At 41.3% G+C, this 26,084-nt stretch overlaps 1 protein-coding gene across 1 annotated transcript; it reads right to left on the bottom strand.

The window, feature by feature from the left end:
* Window positions 1-4,368: 4,368 nt before the first annotated feature.
* Window positions 4,369-24,030, bottom strand: CLUL1 (clusterin like 1). The gene is made up of 8 exons (XM_084618940.1): window positions 23,925-24,030; window positions 22,520-22,668; window positions 18,947-19,114; window positions 15,327-15,777; window positions 11,422-11,559; window positions 8,578-8,792; window positions 6,560-6,744; window positions 4,369-4,449 (listed from the first exon to the last, which is right to left on the bottom strand). The coding sequence occupies exons 1-7, from the start codon at window positions 24,025-24,027 to the stop codon at window positions 6,565-6,567; spliced, it is 1,404 nt and encodes a 467-aa protein (XP_084475066.1). The 5' UTR covers window positions 24,028-24,030; the 3' UTR covers window positions 4,369-4,449; window positions 6,560-6,564.
* Between the last annotated feature and the right edge of the window lie 2,054 nt (window positions 24,031-26,084).

Below are 26,084 nucleotides of genomic sequence, written 5' to 3'. Positions count from 1 at the left end.
ACCCCCGGCCCGCCAGGCGCCAGCCAATCGTAGGGCCGGGCGCGCGCGCGCGCGCGGGAGGCGCCTTGGGCGGCGCCGCTTCCTTCCCCGTGACCCAGCGTGGGCAGGGCCGGGACACCCCATCCCCCACCAGGCCGTGAGGAAAGGGGCTTGGCTGCCGGGCCGCAGCGCGGGCCCTGGGGCGGGGCACCGAGCTGAATAGCCCGGTACCCAGGGCCCCCTGCTGGCCCGGACCCCAGGCTGCAGCCGCCGCGTGTCTCTCGCGGCGCCCCGCTCCCTGGCGGCGGGCCGGGGAATTCAGGCGGGGAGGCTCTCTTTGGCCTCTGCTCTGCTGGGGGGGTCAGAGCCGACCATCACCATGGGCCTTCCCCACTTCAAAATCTGTGATTGTGCCGGGCCCAGGGCAACCAAACAGCCCAGGAAAAGGGGAGACTCCAGGAGTGGGTTTCTTCTTGGACCCAGCGCTGGGGTGGGGTGTCCCCCCCCCCTCTCTGTAACTACTTTGTGAAACAAAAAGAAGCCTATTTAGATTCAATTCTTCCTGTAGCACTGGAGCTGATAATGGCCTAGGTAGTTTGATAGGTTTCAGAGTAACAGCCGTGTTAGTCTGTATTCACAAAAAGAAAAGGAGGACTAGTGGCACCTTAGAGACTAACCACTTTATTTGAGCATAAGCTTTTGTGAGCTACAGCTCACTTCATCTGATGCATCCACTAGTATGCCTTTTTTCGTAGTTTGATGGTGCTATTATTCCCCCTGGGATTTTCCATTAATTCAAATTGATGCTCAGCAAGGTACATCTACAGTAGCCCATGACCATTATTTATTTCAATAAAATTATTAGATTTATGTTTTTACCACTTTTGCTAAAATCCTCAGCATAAAACATTTTCATAGGGGTGGTTCCTCTCTACTGGTTAGGAAGTGACTGCCAAAGTGCCTTCCTGATCGACTGTGTGTTAGGAGGAGTACTTTTGGCACCTTGGAGACTAACAAATTTATTGAGCGTAAGCTTTTGTTTACAGTGTTTAGGACAACTACATCCTCCCTGTTTAGAGAGGCAATCGTTATACATTGTTGTTGTTGTTCCCTTACAAACATATCTTTTGTTACAAGAATCTTTTCAGGTCTCTGGAAATTTCAGTGTTGTCATGCACTTGAAGTCCCCTTTCTATATGTATGTAGCATCTGACACTTTCTTATGTACAGTAATCAGTAGACTGGGTTTATCTAGAGGCGTGAAAAGGGAGAATTTCTGTCAAGCCTAGAAATAAGTGCAGAGACGGGACATAAGGTTCCCTTCTCTTAAAACTCACAGGAAGACAATGCTAGCATACAAGACAGCCAGGGAAGTAGAAAGTCTTACAGGGGCATTGAAAACAGATGAAGAAAAGAGGAAAATAGATGCCTCCCTCTGTATTGCAAAGTAATGCATGTCGGAAAGCATAATCCCAACTATACATACAAAATGATGGGGTATAAATTAGCTGTTACCACTCAAGAAAGAGATCATGGGCAGCGTGTGAACCCCCTATTCTAGGAGGCTTGCCTCCGGCCCTGCCCCTTCTGTCCCTGCGCTGCCCCCTCACTGTCACCCACCATGGCTAGAGAAGCCCCAAGCCCCCCATCATGGCCAGAGGAGCCCCAGCTGGCTGGCCGGAGCTGCCCTGAGCACCAGTCCACCCGCCCAAGCTGCTTCTGGCCCGTCTGCCTGAGCCGATCCGAGCCCTGGCCTCCTGGAGGAGCTCTAAGCCCCTACACGGCTCCGCCCCAGGACCATGGCGGAGAGCATTAGTGGAGGTTTGGGGAGGCTTAGCCTCCTCCGGCCTCCATTATGTGCCTCCAATGAAAAAGCTCTTGGAGTCATAGATAGACCTCTGAAAACATCTGCTCAATATGCAGCGGCAGTCAAAGAAGCTAGCAGAAAATTAGGAGCCATTAGAAAAGGGATGAATAATAAGACAGCAAATATAACGCCACTATTTAAATTCATGGTACACCCACACCTTGAATGCTGCGTGACTTCTGGTCACCCCATGTCAAAAAATATATATTAGAATTGTGAAAAGTACAGAGAAGGGCAATAAAAATGATTAGGGGTATGGAACAGGTTCCATATGAGGAGAGATTAAAAAGACTGGGCCTGTTCATCTTAGAAAAGAGACAAATAAGGGGGAATATGATAGAGGTCTGTAAAATCATGAATGGTGTGGAGAAAATGACTAAGGAAGTGTTATTTACCCCCTCAGATAACACAAGAACCAGGGGTCACCCAATGAAATTAATAGACAGCAAGTTTAAAACAAACTAAGGACGTACTTCTTCATACAGTGTATAGGCAGCCTGTGGAACTCTTTGCCAGAGGATGTTGTGAGGGCCAAAAGTATAACTCTGTTCTCTATGTTCTGGGTGTCCCTAATCCTCTGATTTCCAGAAACTGGAACTGGACAACAGAGGATGGATCACTCGATAAATTGCCCTGTTGTGTTCATTCCCTCTGAAACATCTGGCACCAGGCACTGTTGGAAGACAGGGTACTGGGCTAGATGGACCATTGGTCTAACCCAGTATAGCCATTCTTCTGTTCTTTTGTTTATTACGTTAAACAAATCTCTGTGAGAATATTCTCATCCACAATCCAATGCTGTTCCCTCTATTCTTCACCTTTCTTGGAAGCTAAGCTTGTTGCACTCATTGCACATCATGCTTTCTTACAAAAATACTTATAAAAATAATTGGTTTGATATATCTTAAGTACTGTTAGTTGGTATTAAAAGTGTTCACTTTCTTGTCAGTATGTGCTTTTTTTACTCTTTTTTTGGAGATGAATTGATGGATAGCAAATTCAGAACAGGGAGCTGGTCTTTTCAGTCAGCCTCAGGGTTGAAAAAGCCATTGGTTAACAATTTACTTTGTATAACCCTTTACTACACACTTTGGCAACCCTTGTATAATTTGTTAAAGGAATAATGTACCTTGAATTTTAATAACTTTATATCCTTTGTTTTCAGCACTTTATTATAAGCTTTTCAATTCCTGGCTGTACTGGACAGATGTCTAAAAAGGAATGGGGGAACAGAATTACAGCAACTAACACTTTGTTCCAAGTTGATACTAGGTTGGCTGATATGCTCTGGATTGCGGAGGTGTGGAGGAGTTAATAGGTAGCCATGATCAGTTGAATATTCCCCAAATACTTCTACTTTAATATGTGATGCCTTACAAAGTCATTTGAGGGTAAATATTTAGAAACTTCATTATTAGTTATTTAGAGCCCAGTCCTGAGATATGCCAATTCACATGGGAGTTGTGGCTGCTCTTCACTTCTCAGGGTTAGGCCCCCATTGGTACTAGCTATGTTTAAGACTTAACCTCCTTTCAGTGGTGCATAGGGCCTTGCACTGGAGAGAACTTCACCTGCCCCAACAATGTATTTTGCCAAATAAAGGAAATAAAGAGGACTCTTGAAACGCCTGGCCTTTCTGTTGGTTAAAATCGTTAAGTATTTTTAGGTAAGTAGGAGTGAACAAGCAGAATATGGTATAAACAAAAAGCTGCAGTTTATTATATTGGAAACTAATACTTTGTGCACTTAGAAATAAAGAAAAGTGAGTTAGGAAAAAATACAGCTGAGAATGGGGAAATGTTCTTTGGGATGTGTACCACTCTTGGTGTGCACAGCAAATGAAACTGAAATCACTTGGAGCTCTGCCTAGGACTGAGGGTATTATAGCATAAGGATCTTAGTTTTTATTTTATTTTACACATGAAGTTCAAGCAAACATGTAAAATGGACAAAACAAACTTTTTTCCAATGAAAATATTTATTGCCCTGTTAAAAAATTACTTTAGTTGCAAACTACAAGTAAACTATGCAAAAAGCTGAAGAATTTGTTCATCACAAATTATGAAAAAAGCCATTTAATGTACATTATAATGTAAAAGCAACTGGAAGAAGAAATAGAATACATGCATTAATGTATTACATATACATTCAGCCTCGGTTGATTAATTCTTAGCTGGGTGTACAAAGGATTTAGGCCCTAGTCCTGCAAAGTCTAAAGCATGTGCTTAATTTTAAGCATGCAAGTAATAGCATTTAGGGCAACGGGGACAACTTACATGGTTGAAGCTGAGCATGTGCTTAAGTCTCTGTAAAACTGGGATCATAAGTGATAACCAACAATCACATAAAGTTCCATACATGCATATAAGTTTTCATTTAAAAGGAATACAAATTGACATGGATTTTAATTTGCCATGCAAAAAAATTACTGTAAATATTGAATACTTGATGTCACAATATTTATTAAACAATATATTGTTTGTAAGCAAACATTTTAAAACCCTATTCATAGAACAGTTCTCTGTACACTGAACTTTGGAGTACTTCACTGTAAGGAGAGGATGCTGGATTTGAAGTAGATGATATTCCACAGATCTTCTTGTCTAGAGGGGAAAAAAATAAGGTTTGCATTGTGCAGTGCATCAGTGACCATAGTGTGTTTCTGAAAAAAACTGTCTTTTTTTCTATTTTTGGACTAAAGAAGGGTGTTACATATATGAATAACAGATGATAGTGGATACATCTTCCTACTAGTGAACATACAAAAAAAGTCAGTTGGTTACATACTGAAGTGTGTAGTCGTTCTTTTTTTCCTTTTATACAAAGGATCCTCTGGGATTCCCCACTTGTTATTTTCTCTCATGCCATAAAAAGGCCTGTTGTAGTCATGTTCACCTGTGCAAAGTAGGTGTAAAATGCTACCATTATGATTTGGTAGCCGTTTATACCATCTTTTCACTCATTTCACTCAGGTATAAGAATGACCACAAATGTTCATTGCACAGGAGGATTCGGTAATGGAACAAGAACTCAGACCTTCCTTATGGGAGTTAAGATTATTATTATTAGACTTCTAGCCCTTAGTGTTCCCAAATTTAGGTTTGGGAGAGGTGAAAAAAGAGTGAATATTGCTAATAGCTAGATCTAATAGGGATAATAGCTATGAAGAAACAATCATGGTGAAATGAGTTGTCTTATTTTCCTGTCAAAAGACTCACTTCTAGGTCAATTTCTGATGTAATGTGCATTTAGGTGCACCAACATAGCCAAACCAACGTGGATGGTAGTCTTGTTTTTATTATGTTATGCATAAATTCAAAGACCCAGTGCCTCCTCTTCTGCAGCAAGGGTCTCTGGGGAAGAAATCCAGTATTGCCAATCCCAAGTGTTCAAAAATCATGAGTCAGGCCCCAGAAAATCATGAGATTGCATTTAACATCATGTGATTTTTAAAGTATACTAGATGCTGTGTTCTTTTTATTTTCCTGCTGGCTTTTGAGCCTTTCTAATGAGCTCAGGCCCTGTTTTCCAACTTTTCCTCCGCAGATCTGAAACACACATTTTTTTTAAATAACAAGGTGAGATTCTCAAATAATCATAAACTCCAAGAGCTGGGGCTTTAAGAAAAACACCCAATATTGCACTGGTGATTAAAATTATGAGCTGGCAACACTGGCAATCTCTGAGAGAATCCCCTCACAAAGATTTCCCCCCACATTGCCTTGTCAAGGATAGGGTTTGCCCTCCGCTCCCACCTCATTCTTAGCCAAAGGTCACAGAACCTGCCCCAGGCTAATGCTTTCTTAGTGGATCCATGGGATGCCAGGTTCATTTGCATAGAGGCCTGTGCCTTCACAGAGGATCTGGCCCTGAGCAGGTCCGTCTCTCAGTGTGACTTCATTGGAACTGTGCAGGAACATCCGTGGGTGCAGAGGATGGTTGGGCTCCACGGAAGAAGTAATAGGTATCTTTTCCGGATGTTCTCCTTGGGGTTAGAGAACATTATGCATCTTTCCAGCCTGCCCTTCCCTCCTGGACATCCCTAAACCTGCAGTGTAGCCTCTGTGAGACCCAGAGGAGGGAGGATGGCCAAGCTTCCTTCCACACAGATGGTGGGAGGAAACATGTGAAGCTTCCCCTTTGCATGTGAATCTAAAATATGCCCATTAGTTAGAGAGCAGTATTTATCCCAAGATTGTATGGCACAATATTATAATGAGCTGTTACAAGTCACTACATCTGTTCTGAATTTGTCCTCTCTATGTTTAACAAGTGTCAAGCACAGCAAGATGACCTAAACTATGATCAGACTAATTAGCAGTCTTTTATCTTTGATTAATGGACGTGAAGGCATGGTATCTAATGCCAGAGCCCTAGCATGCTGTTCTGTAGTTGTGACACAGTTATCTTTGGACAGAACACTTGCCTCAGTATTATCTTGTCCTAGATATTACTTAGAGCTTGAGGATCTAATATATAAATAAGTGTGGTCTATGGATCACAGTATGACAGGTCTGAATTTTAAAGACCAAAACACTGAGCATTTGGTTTTATTTTTCATACCACTTTTATCTTCCATCTATCAAATGGAGAGACAGGCATAGACTGTATCATGGACCTAATCCTATTCCAGTTTAAAGCCGTTGCAATGCAGAAAAGAATAGATGGATGCTACTACGTTTTAAGTTCACTATACAAAGAGAAACAACATACCGTCCTTAAAAAGTCTGCTTGTAAAGTTGCAAAGCTTTCGCAGCTACATATTCAATGAACTCAGAGCTCCCTATAACTAAATCATGAGGAACCTTAATTGTGAAAGTAGGTGAAGTCAGAATATTCACATCTACCACTGTTTCATTCAGACTGGAAGAATCTGCTCCTTGGATACTTGGTGACACCTGAAATAGAACAACCTAGTTTAGTTACTGTAACCCAGTACACTTTGTCAATTTGTTAATACCTGTTTTGCATCCTCTCACTTTTAGAATGAAAAATGAAAAGTGAGGGCCTTTTAAAACATGGGTGTTTCCATCCATTGGCTTTCTTCTGAAGTGAGCAGTAGCTTTTTAGGTTCATGTCAATATATATTTTGGCCGGGTGGGGGGTGGGGGGAAGCAGGTGTGGCAGTAATGCACTGCACCACCATGGTGGAGATGTGCACATTAGTGTTTGTACAGTGCTTTATTCATGCTAAGTATTGTCCTGTTATTTCTTAGACTCATGACAATGAGGGGCCCAAATTGCAAACATATAGGTGTACAGGAGTCATCTTATTAATTTCAATGGATGATTCAATGGATGGGCAACAAAAATGATTAGGGGTCTGGAACACATGACTTATGAGGAGAGGCTGAGGGAACTGGGATTGTTTAGTTTGCGGAAGAGAAGAATGAGGGGGGATTTGATAGCTGCTTTCAACTACCTGAGAGGTGGTTGCAGAGAGGATGGTTCTAGACTATTCTCAGTGGTAGAAGAGGACAGGACAAGGAGTAATGGTCTCAAGTTGCAGTGGGGGAGGTTTAGGTTGGATATTAGGAAAAACTTTTTCACTAGGAGGGTGGTGAAACACTGGAATGCGTTACCTAGGGAGGTGGTAGAATCTCCTTCCTTAGAAGTTTTTAAGGTCAGGCTTGACAAAGCCCTGGCTGGGATGATTTAGTTGGGGATTGGTCCTGCTTTGAGCAGGGGTTGGACTAGATGACCTCCTGAGGTCCCTTCCAACCCTGATATTCTATGATTCTATGATTCATGTGATTAGTTACTCGTGCTGGCATGTTTGCAGAATCACATTCGAGTTTTGCCTCTGTATTTCCCAAAGCAGACCATTTGAAGTCAGGCTGAAAAAACTGTAAGTATTCAGAAGTATTGTTTGTCCTCTGTGTTCCTGTTTTTCCATTTTTCTTAAACAAAAGGCAACTGTACTATATTGAGTCTACCAGTGTGAGGGGTTATCTCAGGACTAAAGCCTTCAGAAACTGGAATACAGTCACATTTTTTTTACATGATGAAACCATATAATACTGGGAAAAATATGAGCCTAGTCCTGAGAGATGCTATGGAGGAAAAGAGTATGTTCTCTCTGTGCAGTGGTAGTGGCATAGCCAATGATTCTACATAGAATCAATGTTGAGATAACAGCAGGCTGACAGCGGTGCTTTGCAAAAAGAGAGAAGGATTTGTCCCTATACCAGTACAAGTTAGCATTATTTATTCTTGTTTTATCACTGTGTAAAGATCTCTGGTTATTTATAAGGTATTTACTGGATTATTTTTGTGTGCCATACAACCTATATTGTAATACAATTCTTTACATTTTCGATACTTGGAGCTCTAATTTTGTTATACCGATCTAATAAAGATGTATGTGTTCTGTGTTACCCCTTGGAAGAGCCTCTCTTCTTCTGGAAAGGTAATCTGGGGGCAACCAAACCTGTTAGTGCCAATTTACTTTTGTCAGGAAGTGATATAGGTTGGCCCTGTCAGTTATCCATCATACTAAAAGGATTTAGAGTAGAATAGTTTCTAATCTCTGGAGTTTCAGATCATCAAGGGATTATCAAGTATACTTAAAATCAACCTTAGTAAGAGCTTGATGTTTTAAAGACCAAAAATAACACACAAAACACACACTATCCTCCCAACTTGTCCTGAAGCTAAGTGTGAGTGAAATATAGAGCACAGACATCACTGTGCAATAGTTACTTCCCTTTTAATAACTAGCCTTTCTTTACCTTTACTATATTGAAAATGTTTTCTGATCCGATGGTCAAGTTGGATAGTTCTGACACCCACCCGAACCTTTCTTTCATTTTGCCCAACAAGTAGGAAGTGTCTTCTGTGTGACGCTGAATCACCTGGAGGATCTGCTCATACTGTTCACCCGAGACATTAACGAGCTTAAAGGCTTCATCAAACTTTATGTGTAGTTCAGGAACGTTTGGACAGTCTGGTTAAAAAACAAACAGACATTAAACTTTATTGGAAAGCATTCATTTTTTACACTTATGTATGTGTATAAAAGTACATATATAGGTTTTATTTCTAGTGTGGGTTTTAAAAAAAAAAATCCAAGGTAATTTTTGCTGAAATATTTCAAAGAGTTTGGGTTAGATACATGACACCTAGAGTCACTTATCCTTTATGGTAAGTGGACACAGTAGTATGCTAAATAAAAACCTTACCATTACTACATATAGAGATTTATGTTAGTGTATAAATTGGCTATCATTTCCTTTAATTGCCTGTAGCTCTTTATCTGTTCATTGCCAGTGAGCCTATAATACATGCTGTTAGCTTTTATTACTGTTGAATTTTAAGGCCTAATTTTATTTCAGAGGAGCAATAAACATTAGTATAAAGAAAAGGAGTACTTGTGGCACCTTAGAGACTAACCAATTTATTTGAGCATAAGCTCTGTAGGCAAGGACAGGCCAGTCTCCCAAGATTTCCCAGAAGTCACCTACTACAGGACAGGCCTAACAAAGAAAATAACAGAACGCCACTAGCTGTCACCTTCAGCCCCCAACTAAAACCCGTCCAATGCATTATCAGGGATCTACAACCTATCCTGAAGGATGACCCAACACTCTCACAAATCTTGGGAGACAGGCCAGTCCTTGCCTACAGACAGCCCCCCAACCTGAAGCAAATACTCACCAGCAACCACATACCACACAACAGAACCACTAACCCAGGAACCTATTCTTGCAACAAAGCCCGTTGCCAACTGTGCCCACATATCTATTCAGGGACACCATCACAGGCCCTAATAACATTAGCCACACTATCAGAGGCTTGTTCACCTGCACATCTACCAATGTGATATATGCCATCATGTGCCAGCAATGCCCCTCTGCCATGTACATTGGTCAAACTGGACAGTTTCTACGTAAAAGAATAAATGGACACAAATCAGATGTCAAGAATTGTAACATTCATAAACCAGTCGGAGAACACTTTAATCTCTCTGGTCATGCAATTACAGACACGAAAGTTGAGATATTACAACAGAAAAACTTCAAAACCAGACTCCAGCGAGAGACTGCTGAATTGGAATTCATTTGCAAATTGGATACAATTAACTTAGGCTTGAATAGAGACTGGGAGTGGCTAAGTCATTATGCAAGGTAATCTATTTTCCCTTGTTTTTTCCTACCAAGCCCCCCACCCCCGTTCCTCAGACCTTCTTGTTAAACCCTGGATTTGTGCTGGAAATGGCCCACCTTGATTATCATACACATTGTAAGGAGAGTGATCACTTTAGATAAGCTATTACCAGCAGGAGAGTGGGGTGGGGGGAGAGAAAACCTTTTGTAGTGATAAACACCCATTTTTTCATGGTTTGTGTGTATAAAAACATCTTCTGTATTTTCCACAGTATGCATCCGATGAAGTGAGCTGTAGCTCATGAAAGCTTATGCTCAAATAAATTGGTTAGCCTTCAAGGTGCCACAAGTACTCCTTTTCTTTTTGCGAATACAGACTAACACGGCTGTTACTCTGAAACCAAACATTAGTATGTAACTAGATTAATCTGTTACTGAACTTGTAGATGTAAGCATAATGGTAGCTTTTTAGGTTCTGTAAACAGCTATGCTCATTGCACATGAAATTAGAATTTGGCCCACAATGTACCATTAAAAACCCCTTCAGAGAACTCTTTGTGACTATCATTTTAACTTCTGTGCTAGTAAATAAAATTGGCCCAATTCTAGCATCATTAAAACTCCCAGTGAAGTCTCTCAAACTGATCAGTCACATTTGTATTTCTTGTTTCTCATTCAGTATTTTGGATTGCTGTATTTTTAATTACAGAGGGGGGTGCTTATAAGGCATCACTGTGGTTTTTAAGGCATCACTAGTTTGGGAGAAGATGGGGTGGGGTGGCTACAGACTTACCACCCAGCAGCAGGAGTCTGCATAGCAATTCTGGCTGATTCAGCCAGAATTCCTCTAAAGTCTCTTGGAGAGTGTGCCAGAGCTCTGCCACCCTTTTACTTGGTACAATGTGCCCTCCTCATTTCCACTCACCAGCTCAGCTCTGCTGGCTGGTGAAGAAAACAAGGTGTAGTCATGGCTCATTCAGCCCTCACTTTCCCTTTGGTGAAATGAATCCCAAGTAAAATTACATCTGGCCCTGTGCCAGAGTACATGGAGCATGGGGCGGTTTAGAATCACCTTGTACCCCCTCTGCAATTTTGCACCCAGGCAGGGCCAATCACAGTCTGGCCCCTTGTTTTCTCTGGAGGCTGGTATCTTTACCGATAAAATACATACTATCTTGCTGTGGAACATCACTTTGGAAATGAGGCAAGAGTGTTAACAACTGAGTTATACTGACACTGTGTGGAGACATTGGGGAAGGGTAAATTAAATCATTTGCATCAACTCTGTTGCTTTTGAATTCACAGTAATAGTAAATCTGCAGAAGCTGAAACTTAATTCCAAAAATATGTAAATAGGACAGTAGAAAATTATAGCACCAATATCTGAAAAAAAAACAAAAACAAAAGGAAAGGTCACTGCTTTATCATGGACAAGGTATTATAGAAACAAACTAGAAAATAACTATTTACCTCTCATCAGGTTATCCTGACATTTCTGGCATCTCTCCTGAAACTGTGGGCATCCTGATGAATTCTGACGGAGCTCTTTACACAGAGCTCTCTTGTGTCCTGGTATGATCTTTGAAAACATGCCACTTTTGTCAGAATCTAGAGTGAATATACAGTATAAAGTGAGCCAACTGAAGTTAGGGGCCTGTTGATATCTTCTTATTGCTGTTTCCTACTCCATTTTTTTAAAAAAAATAAAACTTCCAGGCCTGAATTCAAAATGAGTGAGCATAAGAACAGAACAATAGTAACCAAAGCATGCTCCCCTTGAAACAGTATGTGTCACTATCATATGATCCCTTATAAAAATATACCAAATTATTCTGCATGAAGAGTCCAAAACACTACCTATAGTGTTTTGGACTATTACTGTAGAACATGGTTCTCAATCTGCAGGTTGCGACTTCCAAGGATGTAATTCACTGGTCAAGAGGGGTTGCAACCACTGTGCCTTTATTTACTGCTAGATGAGAGTGGGCTCACAAAACTGATTTCTGTGATAATATGCGGTCATGATATGGAAAGATTGAGAACCCCGGCTGTAGCATAATCTAGCTTTTTTTTAAAAATAAGGGATTTTCTTTTTAGACAAGTACTAGCATATATTTAGTTTAAATAATGATTGTTTCTCCCTTAACATTATTAAAATATAAAGAATATTTTTATATGTACTCTTGAAATTCTTTCATATTCTGGACTCAAGATGGTGTCAATTAAAATTAAAGCTCCTTTTTCTTTTTAGAGAGCTTAGTTTTCCTTGTAGAAGTATATCTGGAATATTTTTCCCTTTCTTGTCTATTTAAAGAAAAAAGCTGTCAGGGAGTTCATACCTATTCATATTCATGGGCTGCAAAAGAGAGTCCATGCACTGATACTTTTCTGAGTTATGTACTTTCATTTGAAATTTCCTTTCAAAAACTAATATCTTCCATAGTTGTTTGCTCTGAATAAAGGATATTCAATATGTGTTATTCAAAATAAGGGATTCAATATGTGTAATGACTCAGCCACTCCCAGACTCATTACACATGTTGAATCTATTTCCCTAAGTTAAGTATCCTCACACCTTCTTGTCTACTGTCTAAATGGGCCATCTTGATTATCACTACAAAAGTTTTTTTCTCCTGCTGATAATAGCTCATCTTAACTAATTAGCTTCTTGCAGTTTGTATGGCAACTTCCACCTTCTCTCTCTCTCTCTCTCTCTGTATATATATATATCTTCTTACTATATGTTCCATTCTATGCGTCCGATGAAGTGGGCTGTAGCCCACAAAAGCTTATGCTCTAATAAATTTGTTAGTCTCTAAGGTGCCACAAGTACTCCTGTTCTTTTTGCAGATACAGACTAACATGGCTGCTACTCTGAAACCTGCTGCTGAAAGTTGGATTATCTCCTCTGCATGGTTATAAATGGAGTGCAGGTGGTGTCAACAGCCTGTCTTATGATGCTCTCCTCCACCCCCCACCCTTGAAAACCATTGTCATCCCCTCAAAAACAACCTTAGCTGTCCTAAATGGAATTCTTCCCATTTGCTGGAGCACTTCATGTCTTTGTGTCTTGTTGGCACATTAGGTGCCTATTACAGCTACAAGCTGGTCTCACAGCTGACTGACGCATCTGTTTCCTGACTTTTTGTGGCTGGTGACATGTCTTAACCTTTTAGGAGCAATAGAAGCACATCAGCACAATATGCGGTTCTTGCTGACTAATGTTAAGATCAGATTTGTCAGTCAGCCACATGAAAATCCATATCTGCACTGAACACCCAGGAAGTCCTGCAAATGCTTTGAGAATTATTATAGGAATCAGGCTCTGTGGAGACAGTAGCATAAGCCCTAAACTAGCATTCTATGGGCATGGAGATGTGGAATTCTGTCTTTTTATTTTATTATTCCAAATTTTAATTTGGCCAATAAAGTTATGTTTGACCCATATCTGCTTATCCAAGAGTAGGGTGACCATATTTCCCTATTCTGAATATGGGACACTTGGTAAAATTACTCATATTCAAGTGAGTTCAACGGCAATCAGTCAGAACTATGCAGTACAAACATTCAATTTAACATCAAGTTGACTGAGCCCCTGTTAAAAAGAAATACTGCGTAGCTGGATTCTTTTTATTTGCTTTCTTATCTTTAAGCCTGTAGGGTTCACACAGGGAGAGGTGACACACACACATGCCCATACACCTCTCTCACACAAAGTGGGGGTGACCGACCTACCTGACCCTCCCTGCCTGGTGCTCTCCGCCCTCCACGCCTGGCTGGGCCCCCGGGACAGACCCTCCTCTCCTGGTACCTGGCACCACATCTTCCCAAGGCAACAAGTGGGGGGAACACAGGGTCACATACCCTCCACCCCCACCGCCAATTTCTGCCAGGGTTCAAACCAGAATGTGGCCAGCAGCAGCCTTTTGGCACTTTGCGGGAGGGAAGGGATGGGAGCTCCTTCCAACGACAGGGAAAGGGGGGAAGGGATGACTTGACCTGTGTCTTTGCAGAGCTCATCTCTCCCCCCCTTCCCCACTCCCCTGTGGCTGGAATCAGCTTGTCCTTCCCTGCCCGCACAGTGTCAAAAGCAGCTAACACCTCCAGGCTGCTGCTGGCCACCGACATAACCTAGCCACATCCTGTCCCCTGGCTATAGCATGGGCAGGAAGGGGTTAAGCCCTAAGGATGCATTGTGCATCAGGGCCCAGGGAAACTGACTGCAGGGGATTCAGCGAACCCCACCAGAGAGGTGGCTCAGCAGGCGAGGGTGCCTAGGCGACGAAGCAGCCCTACACTCCCTGGGGTGCAGGACCTGGGACAGGGGGTTGGGGGGGTGAAGAGGGTGCTAAGCCCCTGCCTGGGGGGCTGCTGTGGAGCCTGCAGGGTCGGGGCGCAAACAGGCTGGAAATCGCTTCCTGCCCCGAAACCCCTTTCCCCCTCGCCACTCCAGAGCTTAGCTGAGGGGTGAAGAGGCTTCCCCGTGCCAGCGCTGTGTGGGGCTTTGGCACATGCAGGGCTTGGCTCCTTATGGCCAGCGTCCTGGGATGGAGGGTCTTGGGCTTTCCCAGGTTTCTGGCCCAGCCAGAGGCAGTGTGGGAAGGAAGGAGCCTGCCGGCCAGGCTGTTGGTGAGTTGAGTGATCTGACCAGGGGCTGGTTCTCCGCACAGCACTGGGAGTGGGATGCACCCCACCGGAGAAAATGGAGGAGCAGTGGGGTTGGGGGGAGCGGGGGAGGTGAAGGGGCAAAGCAGGGAGAGGACAGCAAGAGGGGGAGCACCCAAAGGGCTAAGGGGTGGGCAGCAGAGGTGACATGTAACCAGCTGCCGCCTGGCGCCTGCCCATACTCACCAGCCACCGCAGCTCGCAGCCAGTGCCGTCCAGAAACAGGACGGTGGGGGGCCCTGCTGGCTGAGAGCCAGCACACAGCGGGGGCTGAGCTGATGGACCAGCAGGGGGAGTGGCCGGCCCTGCACGCTGCAGCTTTGCCCTGCCACCAGCCTTGCACACACCCCCCCCATTGTTGGCCACTGGACACCCCCACTCATCACTGGTGGGCGGATGGCTGGTGAGCAGGGATCCGGCCAGCAGCAGGACCCACCAGTACTGATGAGAGGGGGATAAAGAAAATATGGGACAATTTGCCCATTTTAAAGAAAAAGTTGGGACAGCTGCAGGAGGGCTTAAATACAGGACTGTCCCTTTAAAAACAGGACATCTGGTCACCCTATCCAAGAGGGCTTTCAGACCTTCACACAACATGTGTTATGCTATTTATATCCTCAAACTGAATTGCTAACCATTTAATAACTATTGCTAACACTTGTGAAAGTTTGATGTTATTGGTACCAAGGTCTGTTTTAACTTCTTCTCACACTTGCCTTTGGCTTGTTCTGGCAAATCTCTTGTACTGTCTGTGTATTCATCAAATGCTTCAGTAATCACCTCGCTGACACCTTCAAACAGAGTCTTGCTGAAGTCAAAAAATATCTGAAGGAAGCCTGGCATACCCCAGGCTTTCTGAAAACCACTATTTCTCATAGGCTCCTCAGGGAAAGCAGGCGTATAGTAGGGCTCAGTTAAGTCCAGATCAGACATGAAATATATTTGAAAAGATTGATCAAATTCTTTTTGTATCTGTTTGAAAAAAGCAAAGCTTTTATCAAATATTGTGCTCACATCCGATAACAGCTGGCTAAATAAATCTTCCATTTGTACTAACTGGGCATCTTCCTTCTCGGGCTTTTCATTTAACTGAAGGTCTTTTCCTTGATCCTCATGAAAAGTAAAAGTCAAAGGAGACATTTTCCTGAAAAAATCTTCAACCTGTATATGCAGAAATATATTGGCTGTCAGACAAGTTATCAGACCTTCATCGTCTCAGGGCAGCAGCTATAAAGAATTTCTTCAAATGCTCATAGAGATGAAGGGGATGCATCCCTGATATCTGGTCCATTTTCCAAATTATAGCCTATATTCTAAAGACTATTGCGAAATTAGTCTACATGGTGTTAATATTTACACTAAATCCCCACTAAAGAGGATGCCAGTCTTTGAACCAGTTGGCCTCTAATCTACTGAGCCATTAGGTTCTTGTTAATAGTTGCGACACGGCCGCAAAATTAAATTTGGGCATCACCTAACAAATACTTTGGTCTTCATCTGGGAAACACCTTTGTGAGCTGCATTATAGTAATGTAGTAAATACATGTTGAACAGAAGGCAATTGTTCTTTCTCTGCTATTCAGACATCAACAATTCTCTCACCAAGGCCCAAACCCTCAAGTTCTTACTCAAGCTACAACCTTTGAAATCAGTGGATGGTTGGTCCAAGAAAGAACTAAGTAAAATCTTCGGAATTTGGCCTCAAATACACTTCTTCCTTGTTTTTAAATTTATAAGTTTAAATATAAGTTTGTCATTACAACTATCAATGTGAGGGCTTCATAGAACCCATGGAGTTCACTGTGGAGATTACCAAAATAATGCCAAAGACAGCATGATGCTACAGCATGTGTGTATTTAAAGTATGATATGACTCTAAAAAAATTACTTTGTAAAAATGGCATGATGGGGTTTCAAGTTTATTGTCTCTCAGTGCCTTTCAGAGCAACTGTGATCTTTTAACCAGTAAAAAATAAATAGCAAACTTGCCCTCAGAGTTGAAAGGCAAACTGTATTCTTTCTGAGTTGTGCATTGTCATAAAAATAAAGGGAAGGGTAACCACCTTTCTGTATACAGTGCTATAAAATCCCTCCTGGCCAGAGGCAAAACCCTTTCACCTGTAAAGGGTTAAGAAGCTAAGATAACCTCGCTGGCACCTGACCAAAATGACCAATGAGGAGACAAAGTACTTTCAAATTGGGAGGGGGGGGGAAACAAAGGGTCTGTCTGTCTGTGTGATGCTTTTGCTGGGAACAGATCAGAAATGCAGACTCAGAACTTCTGTAAAGTTAGTAAGTAACCTAGCTAGAAATGCCTTAGATTTCCTTTTGTTTAATGGCTGATAAAATACACTGTGCTGAATGGAATGTATATTCCTGTTTTTGTGTCTTTTTGTAACTTAAGGTTTTGCCTAGAGGGATTCTCTATGTTTTGAATCTGACTACCCTGTAAGGTATTTACCATCCTGATTTTACAGAGGTGATTCTCTTACCTTTTCTTTAATCAATATTCTTCTTTTAAGAACCTGATTGATTTTTCATTGTTCTTAACATCCAAGGGTTTGGGTCTGTGTTCACCTGTACAAATTGGTGAGGATTTTTATCAAGCCTTCCCCAGGAAAGGGGGTGTAGGGCTTGGGGGGGAAGACATTTCCAAGTGGGCTCTTTCCCTGTTTAACACGCTTGGTGGTGGCAGCATAGGGCTCAAGGACAAGGCAAAGTTTGTACCTTGGGGAAGTTTTTAACCTAAGCTGGTAAGAATAAGCTTAGGGGGTCTTTCATGCAGGTCCCCACATCTGTACCCTAGAGTTCAGAGTGCGGAAGGAACCTTGACATGCATTATCATTAATAACTCTGACTCAATTGAGGTGTATTCCGGTGAAGTTAAGGTGTAATTAAAATGTATGCTTTGAGATAAAGATTTTGCAATTAGAATTTAGATCACAATTCTGTTGATGATGAACACGCCAAGAAAGAATCTATCCTTTCTCTCAGAAGTGTGTTGGCTCTTAACTGCTAACAGGAGTTAAGAGTAGTAAAAAATGTATCTTTGCTTCAAAAGTAGTAGATATGACATGGAATAAACACATGAAGGACAGCTGCTGTGTAGGAAGAGGCAATTTTTAAAATGGTCACTTTACTGATCATAACCACAGTTTAAGATGTACTGTATCTCAGAAGAAAAACAAAAATTGTGGCATTTTTTACACATAGTACCAATAATTACTGAACATCTTAACTCAAATTGTACTGTGGGTTGCATCATTATAAATCTGGAGTAACTCCACTGAAGCAAATTACTCAGTGGAGAAGGAGCTAGGGGTGACAGTGGACAAGAAGCTGGATATGAGTCAACAGTGTGCCCTTGTTGCCAAAAAGGCCAATGGCATTTTGGGGTGTATAAGTAGGGGCATTGCCAGCAGATCGAGGGACGTGATTGTTCCCCTCTATTCGACATTGGTGAGGCCTCAACTGGAGTACTGTGTCCAGTTTTGGGCCCCACACTACAAGAAGGATGTGGAGAAATTGGAGAGAGTCCAGCGAAGGGCAACAAAAATGATTAGGGGACTGGAACACATGAGTTATGAGGAGAGGCTGAGGGAACTGGGACTGTTTAGTCTACGGAAGAGAAGAATGAGGGGGGATTTGATAGCTGCTTTTAACTACCTGAAAGGTGGATCCAAGAGGATGGATCTAGACTATTCTCAGTGATAGCAGATGACAGGACAAGGAGTAATGGTCTCAACCTGAAAGGTGGATCCAAGAGGATGGATCTAGACTATTCTCAGTGATAGCAGATGACAGGACAAGGAGTAATGGTCTCAAGTTGCAGTGGGGGAGGTTTAGGTTGGATATTAGGAAAAACTTTTTCACTAGGAGGGTGGTGAAACACTGGAATGCGTTACCTAGGGAGGTGCTGGAATCCCCTTCCTTAGAAGTTTTTAAGGTCAGGCTTGACAAAGCCCTGGCTGGGATGATTTAGTTGGGATTGGTCCTGCTCTGGGCAGGGGGTTGGACTAGATGGCCTCCAGAGGTCCCTTCCAACTCTGTTATTCTATGATTCTATGATTCCACTCCATTGATTTCAGTGGAGTCACTTCAGAGTTACACCAGTGTCACAGAACAGGCTCAATGTGCAGTGATCTGAAGCCAAATGAGATCTGTTCCGCCCAAATCCATGGTTCCAGATCCCAATATCAAATTGTTTTTGATAATCCAATACTAATGGCATATCTTCCCATTTGAGAAAACAAGATATGCTCACTTAAAAGGGTTAGGTTAAGAGGCAACTAAAGGAAGATTGCTTGCCAGAGGCTGACTTTCTTCTTACCTTACTTGTAAATGTTGACAAACTGTGCTGGCAGGTTGTATAAAATCTCATGCAGTTACTTTCTAAACAAGTTTTACATTCATCCCAGAGATTTCTCAGAGACACCTGACATTGTCTTTCTTCTTCCTCTAATTGTTCTTTCACTTCGTCCATAAGCTGCAGAGCCTCCTAATTGAGAAAAAGGGTCACAATTTGTTCACTACATTTAATTAATTCCAGTTTTCACATTAGTGAAACACTCATCCCAGCCCACCAGTAATTAAGTTCCCTGTAGTTATTTGTGGTTTATCCTTTGTCCCTAACAAAGGGCCAGATAGTCCCTCTGCCTGAATTGCATGTGGAGGAGGCTGAAAACTCTGTAAAGTTCCCCTTACATAGTTTCCCTGATGTCTTTCCCTTAGCGGACAGAGCCTAAGAAACCCGATAGATCTCTGAGATCCATTTCTATCTCAGAGGGTATGCTGAGGCCAAGGCTATGGAGAGGCCCTCATGCCTATAACCTCAAATCTTTATTTTCCCATATAGTATTCCAGAGCACTTTCCCATTTAGCTAATATTCCCTTTTGTTCCATTTGTTAATACTGCATTCCTTTAGCCCAAATATTTCAGTGATCTAAGCTCCTGCTGTCTGTAAACTCCTTTTTTTAATAAAGAAATATGGAGAAGTATTGAATTTCCCCTCTATTGGCTTTTATTGATTAAAAGCCTGGAGTGACAGCATTTCTTCCCCTACCATTTGCCAGATGTTAGGAGCTCTTTCTGCACTGCACAGATGCATGGTACTTTCTATAGGGTTTGTTCTAATTTATGCTTCATTCTACATGTGTTAGAGCACAAAGCCAAGCACTGATTAGGATAAGCACTTCAAAATGAAGCTGACACTGGAACAGAAGGGAAAGCTCTCAGCACCAGACAGGGGTTAGAGGTGGGTGGCCTCTCTCTGCCAGTGCAGTGCACTTCTTAATATTTCCAAACAAAACTCCAGGTCCTTCAGAAGTACACATGCTCCCTTTAACTTATTTATTAGCCAGGCTTGTTCCTTTCTGGATTCTGACAGCAAGAGACAGTTGGCTCATTACAATGGGGACAAGGTCCTTGAAAAAGAACTTGTATACACTGTAAAACATTCTGGGGGAAGAAGGGGGGTTAACAGCTCTTGTATTTATATTATTTGTTTTATGTGTCCTCGTTCGTGCTATATTTTAACGTAGCCTTGGTTGGTGGGGAAGGATTGCTTTGTAAATAAAATCATGATCATCAGAATAAACAGTATGTTGAATACTTTAAGCAGCACAGCACAGCACACAGTTACACAGTCAGATCATTCTCTCTGCAATAGTATCTTTCAGTTCCACCAGCAGAGTCTAATGGCTGCATTTACTGCAGGACTCTCATTTCCCAAGGCTACTTGAGGGACAGCCTGGATATGCACAATCAGCTCTGAGAGGAGATAACATTGTAAAGCAATGGCTCCCTTTAGAGACTACATCCTTTTAGATTGTAAATTCATGACACCCCACTTCCAATTCAGAGCTCCTTATCTGTGGGTTTATAAACCCATGGAGGGAGTCCACTTCAGTGTAATTATGTCTTGTATAATGACTTGCCTATTTAAACTTTTTTATTGTTGCTGACCTGCCCTTTTTCTAACTTCATGAAATGTTTTGTTTCATGAAAACTCTATTAATCCTTATATATTTTCATTACTCTTGAATGTGACTTGAATGAAGTAATGCTTCTGGACTTTGAGTGCAAACGATGCTCATCCAGTTTGGGAACAGGGCTTTGAATTGTCAGGTTTGAACTAAGGAATCCTAAACTATATAATGGTTTGGACTTTCTCATCTTGAGTATCTGAGCAAGCCAGTCACTGCTGGCGGACGGTATTCATAGACAAATTAGGGCCACAACTAAAGCTGATCAAATACTGCAAACGCAGTGCCAGCTTTGGCTCAGGAGTGTTGTGCCACATTTCATTTACCCTTCACAACCATTCATGTGAATGGTTTTGTATTTGCACAGATTTTTTGGAATAATTGTTCTTCTTATGAATGCACATAAATCAGGGTATTGGTACATGAACAAGAATACTTATGTCATTTGTTGGTCTACTTTTTAAAATGTTTCAGTCCCCAAATCAGTGAGCAAAATGTAGTATTATGTGATGCGGATGACAAATCCCATACTATGAGTCAAAGGGAAAGTTCACAGATAGTTTATGCCAATAATTAATAATACAACAAAACTTGAAAGATGTTATAATTGTTCAACAGATATGTGCACAATATTATCATTTACTATTTATATTTTTCTAGCACCCAGAGGGCCCCATTACAATTGGATCCCTATTTTGCAAACATACATATGGGAACACCTAGTCTTCTTCCCAAAGAAATTGGCAAATATGAGAGTTAGTATTCTAAATAATACTGAAATGTAATTGTATAGGGCCAGAGTGTGGCTCATCTTGTGTTCCAGTACCTGGGAGTAAAGGGACATAAGGCACCCTTTGCAGTGTGTGCCATACTGCTCCTTCTAGTGCTCTGGGAGTAGTAGGCTATGCAGAGCTGCTATGGCCCAATCCCCCCATGCAAGTGGGTGGGAAGCGGTGGAAGGGGGCAGAAATGAGCAGAGCCTTGACTCCATCTCCCGAAGGTGCTCAGTGGCGTAGCTGTGCTGCCATGTCGGAAGGCATACACTGCACCAGGCATACAGTTTACATCCTTCCTGGAAGCGTGGAGAAACCAGGAGGGAGATTGACTCCCTGAATCACAGATTTTTCTGGGCTGCTCAATGGGGAGCATAAAAGTGTGCCCCTCTTACTATAGGCTGGTAGTGGGGAGGCTGCCCCACTCCTGGAGAACAGGGGTTAAAAGCAGCCAAGCTAGGCTGATTGGGGAAGCAGCCACAGCTGTGGTTAGCTCAGTCAGCTGATGAGAGGGCTGGGGGCCAGGAGCTGGAGGATTCTCACTCTAGCCCTGGAGTGGGAAGGGCTAGCTGCCTGGGAGTAAGGTACCTTGGGGAAGGGCAAACGGAGCTGGGGAGCTCCAGCCTGGTAAAACCCCAGGCTGCAGGCCTTGTTTAAGGGAAAAAGGTACTGGGGCTTCAGAGGGGCAGCCTGGAGATAGGCAAAGGCAGCAGGTCCTAACCCCTTGCCAGTGACGAGTGGCCATTACACTGCAGTCTGCCCCAGCAACCGGGGGCTAGATGATGACTGGCAGTAACCACTGAGGCAAGGTGGGTTTAGAGGGTTGGGGGTTCCCCTGGGCAGGGAAACCCAGAGTAAGGGGATACTGCTGGGGGAAGAACCTTGAGGTAAAGAGGCACTGGGGTCTGGGAGGGACACGGGGCCAGCAGCAGGAGAAACACTGGCCTGCAGAGGGTGCTCTGTACGCTGGAAAACAGCTAATTCCCAGAAGACCAGCAGGAGGTGCCTTACTGAGGAGACTTACTTTGCTACAGGGCTATATCACAAAGTGAAGACTTAGTCCATAATGTCTCTGATTGGGACAAGTAACAATGTAAAAATGATCATATACAATTCCTCAGATTTTAATTACCATTTACAGTTACCTGCTTTTCTCCACTGCTCTTCTTCAAGGTTTTCATCAGATGTACATGTTTATCTTCATTTCTTTCCATCATAACTTTCATCTGCTTAATGCCTATCAGAGCTTTCTTTACCTCTTCGTCTACATATTTCTCACCAACTTCAGATAAAACTAAAAAAAACAGACCAAATTTTAAAATGAACCTGATTTTAAAATGGGGCCCAATTGCTATATTGCTGTAATGCACTCTGATAGCAAGGGATAATTAAACAGCTCTACGTTTCTAAGCAGACAAAAGACTATATCCTTAGCTGGTGCAAGCTGAAGTCAGTGGAGCTAAGATGACTTACACCAGCTAAGGATTTGGCCCAAAGCCTTCTGTTGATCAGATATATGCTCCTATTGTAGCTTAATTTGATCTAGTTCAGGTTAATCCTCAGCCACCTGTTTCTACTTAGCTGACATATTTATTTTTAATCCTAGCTACTTCTCTTAACTTTTTTTTAAACATATAGTTTAGAAGAATCTTAATTCAATTCCCATAAGAATATAGGGCTTTGTCATGCTTCTGCTGAACATCAATGGCAAAATGACCATTGACTTCAATGGCAACTCAGTTTGGCCCATGTTTTGAAAACAAAAATCATGCTATCATGCTTGAGACATAATATGCATTTGTTCCCTGTACAGAAATCCCATCAACATCAATGGGAACTACAGAAAACAAGTGAAGTATATGTCGCATATGAAATTATAAAATGCACTTTCATACATCATTCTTTTCTCCCCCTCACTTTTTGTTTGATATATGTATGTTTCTTTGCCTCAGTCTGGTTTATATGTTCATAACTGGTCCTTTTCGTAGTAAACGGCAAAATAAAAACACTTTCAAAACACTATAGATGTTTTTAAAACAAGGTATTTTTACCATTTTAGTAACTTTTAACAGCAAAGGGGTCGAGCATATTGTTCTGGAAAACTTGAAAAATGTTGTTTAAACAAATAAAATAAAATAATCCAAACCCTGTTGAATTCAATTTAGTTTTCAGATTTTACTCCAGTAATTTAAGAAGGACACTATTTAAAAAAAATATACCTGGAAAATAAGAACTAAAAGGAAAAATGAGCTCCCTTCAGTGATCCCTTGTATAACTAGTTTCAATTTTTATGGACCCCCTTAAAATAGGAATTTATAATGAATAGGCTTTGTGGGTGCTTTACTTCAGCATCACTAGAAACCATCAATGTCACACATCTTAAGGCCCCACACTTGCAATTGGATCTGCATGGGCAGACTTTTGTGCAGAACGAACCCTATAGACTTCAGTGGGGCTCTGTGTGGGAGCAAAGGTCCTCCCATGCAGATCTGACTGCAGAAGTGGGCCCAGGAGCTTTCAATCCATACTTAATAGTAAAAGCATACGTACTTTTCAGGTGTTCCCATGGATTGATTTCCTCCTCCTTTATAGGTGAACACTGATGGCCCCTCAGCCATAATAGGTATATCAGAAATAGCCAACACAACTTCATGTTCTCTCTGCATAAGGAGTAGAATAATTAGTAGAAGTTAAATCTAAAACATTAGAGACCCATCATGCAAACACTTACTATCAAGTGTAGTGCTTGTTACCATGATGAGTAGTTCCATTGGCTTCAGGGGGGCTACTCATATTAGTAAGTGTGCTTCCTAAGATTCCCATTCCAGATCTCATTTATCATCAAATAAGAATATAAATAGTACTATAATACAAGAGGCTGATCCTGCTCCCATGGAATCTGAGAATTTTTCAATTGAAGTCAATGAGCCCAATTCAGGCAACCTTCTTTCTGTGAAATGTCTTTTTTGCTCCTTTTGCTCCATGAACTTACCTGAATGAAAATTCTGAAGCTCCTTGCTGGGACATCTCAAAGACTGGCCCGTTTTCACTCAATACAAATAGCTGTAGATCTTGTACAGCACCAATACTAGACTTCAAGTGAGTACTCAGAATTATGCCAAAATAAAAGCAACAGCAATGTCTATGAAAATTCTAACACTATTTCCAAACTAATAAAAAATGTTAAAAATGTAATAAAAGTCCAAAGTCTTGAATATTTTTTCCTCTTTTATATAATACACATCTGAATGTTATGATTAATTAAAACACATTAGTAAGGGTCTCTTTCTACAGCAGGTTGGACTCTCATTGCATTTGCAGTAGTGTAAATCCATTGTGTCAAGTGGTGTAACTGAAATCAGACTCAGGTCCCTTGTTTTTTATATTAGTTTATTATAGAGTATTGTAAATTTTACTCGCTCACTCTTACTTTCTTCCAAGTCACAAAAAATCTTAAATACTGACACCACAATGTAGCAATTTTACTCATTTTAGTTACTAGTTCAGGAATATAAACGTATCTCTACTATATACACATGCCATATTAGGAAAGAAAATCTTCTATGATATTATTTCCTTCTTCAACTCCAAAAAGGTGGTTCTTTTGCATCTTAATTGTATTTGCCACTGTCATTCAGAATAATGCTAAATGTGTTAAAAGTAAAAAATAGATGTGGTAAGAAATAGGGAAATGAATTAATTATATGAATTAAAAATACAACAATGAACTGAAACATATTTCTGTACAGTAAGTTAAGGGATACGAATGCCATTTACTTTAGTTCCCCTTCATACACAGCCATAGCATAAAGGGGTTTATTTTGTAGTTACAAGTTCTCATTTCATCAAATGAAAGACAATACTTACTCTCCTTTTTTTAGATAATACACCCTTTCTAAAGCAAGAGTAATGGTATCAGTTACAAGTTTATATATAGATTTATAGCAAGGATTCACTTTTATATTTCCATTAATAGCAGATGAACAATAACTTTGCAAAGAAGTACAAACTAGTTAACCAAATTAATCTAGAAAATAGCATATATTTACCACTAATACTGAAATATCTCCTTTGTAAAAATTGTTCCCAGCATCAAGAAGGAATCAGACTGTGTTCTGATCTAATTTTCATGTGTGTCAGGGATTTTACCATGTTCTACTTATCTGATGACAAGGTACTTAATCCTATTAATGAGACATTTTGTGATTAGGCTATAGGATTTCCCTCTGTTTCAGATTTAAGACTTGCCCATGCTTACAAGCAAAAACAACACTAGGGGGAGAGTTGGACATAATATGGATTTGCTATTTCCCCTTATCTAGTGACCCTAGTATTTTTGACCAGTGGCTTCTTAAATTATTTCCTTTTTAAGTCAGAAAGATCTACAGTTTGTGGTAGAGGGTATCTTAGTGAATTTATTAAAATTACTTTAGCTAAAAATGATTTCTACCTTTAATTATTTTAAAATAACTTCATTTTCATATGCTAGAAAAATGTCCAGTAAGACAACAACAAAAAAAGGCAAATAAGATTCAGGAATCAAAAGAACTCCTGATCCAAATACAGGTGTATATATGAGAACGGTCTGATAGGACATAAGCAATCTTATCATTTTGTACATTGTTACATCCCCATGTTTATACTTGCATGATTTTTAATTACTATACAAATTAACGTGTGAAAAATTTGCAGAATCTTACGTACATATGT

Source organism: Lepidochelys olivacea, assembly GCF_965140295.1.
Source record: "Lepidochelys olivacea isolate rLepOli2 genome assembly, chromosome: 2".
NCBI lineage: Eukaryota > Metazoa > Chordata > Testudines > Cheloniidae > Lepidochelys > Lepidochelys olivacea.
Note: the sequence above shows the minus strand (reverse complement) of the source record. Positions and strands in the feature narration are given on the sequence as shown.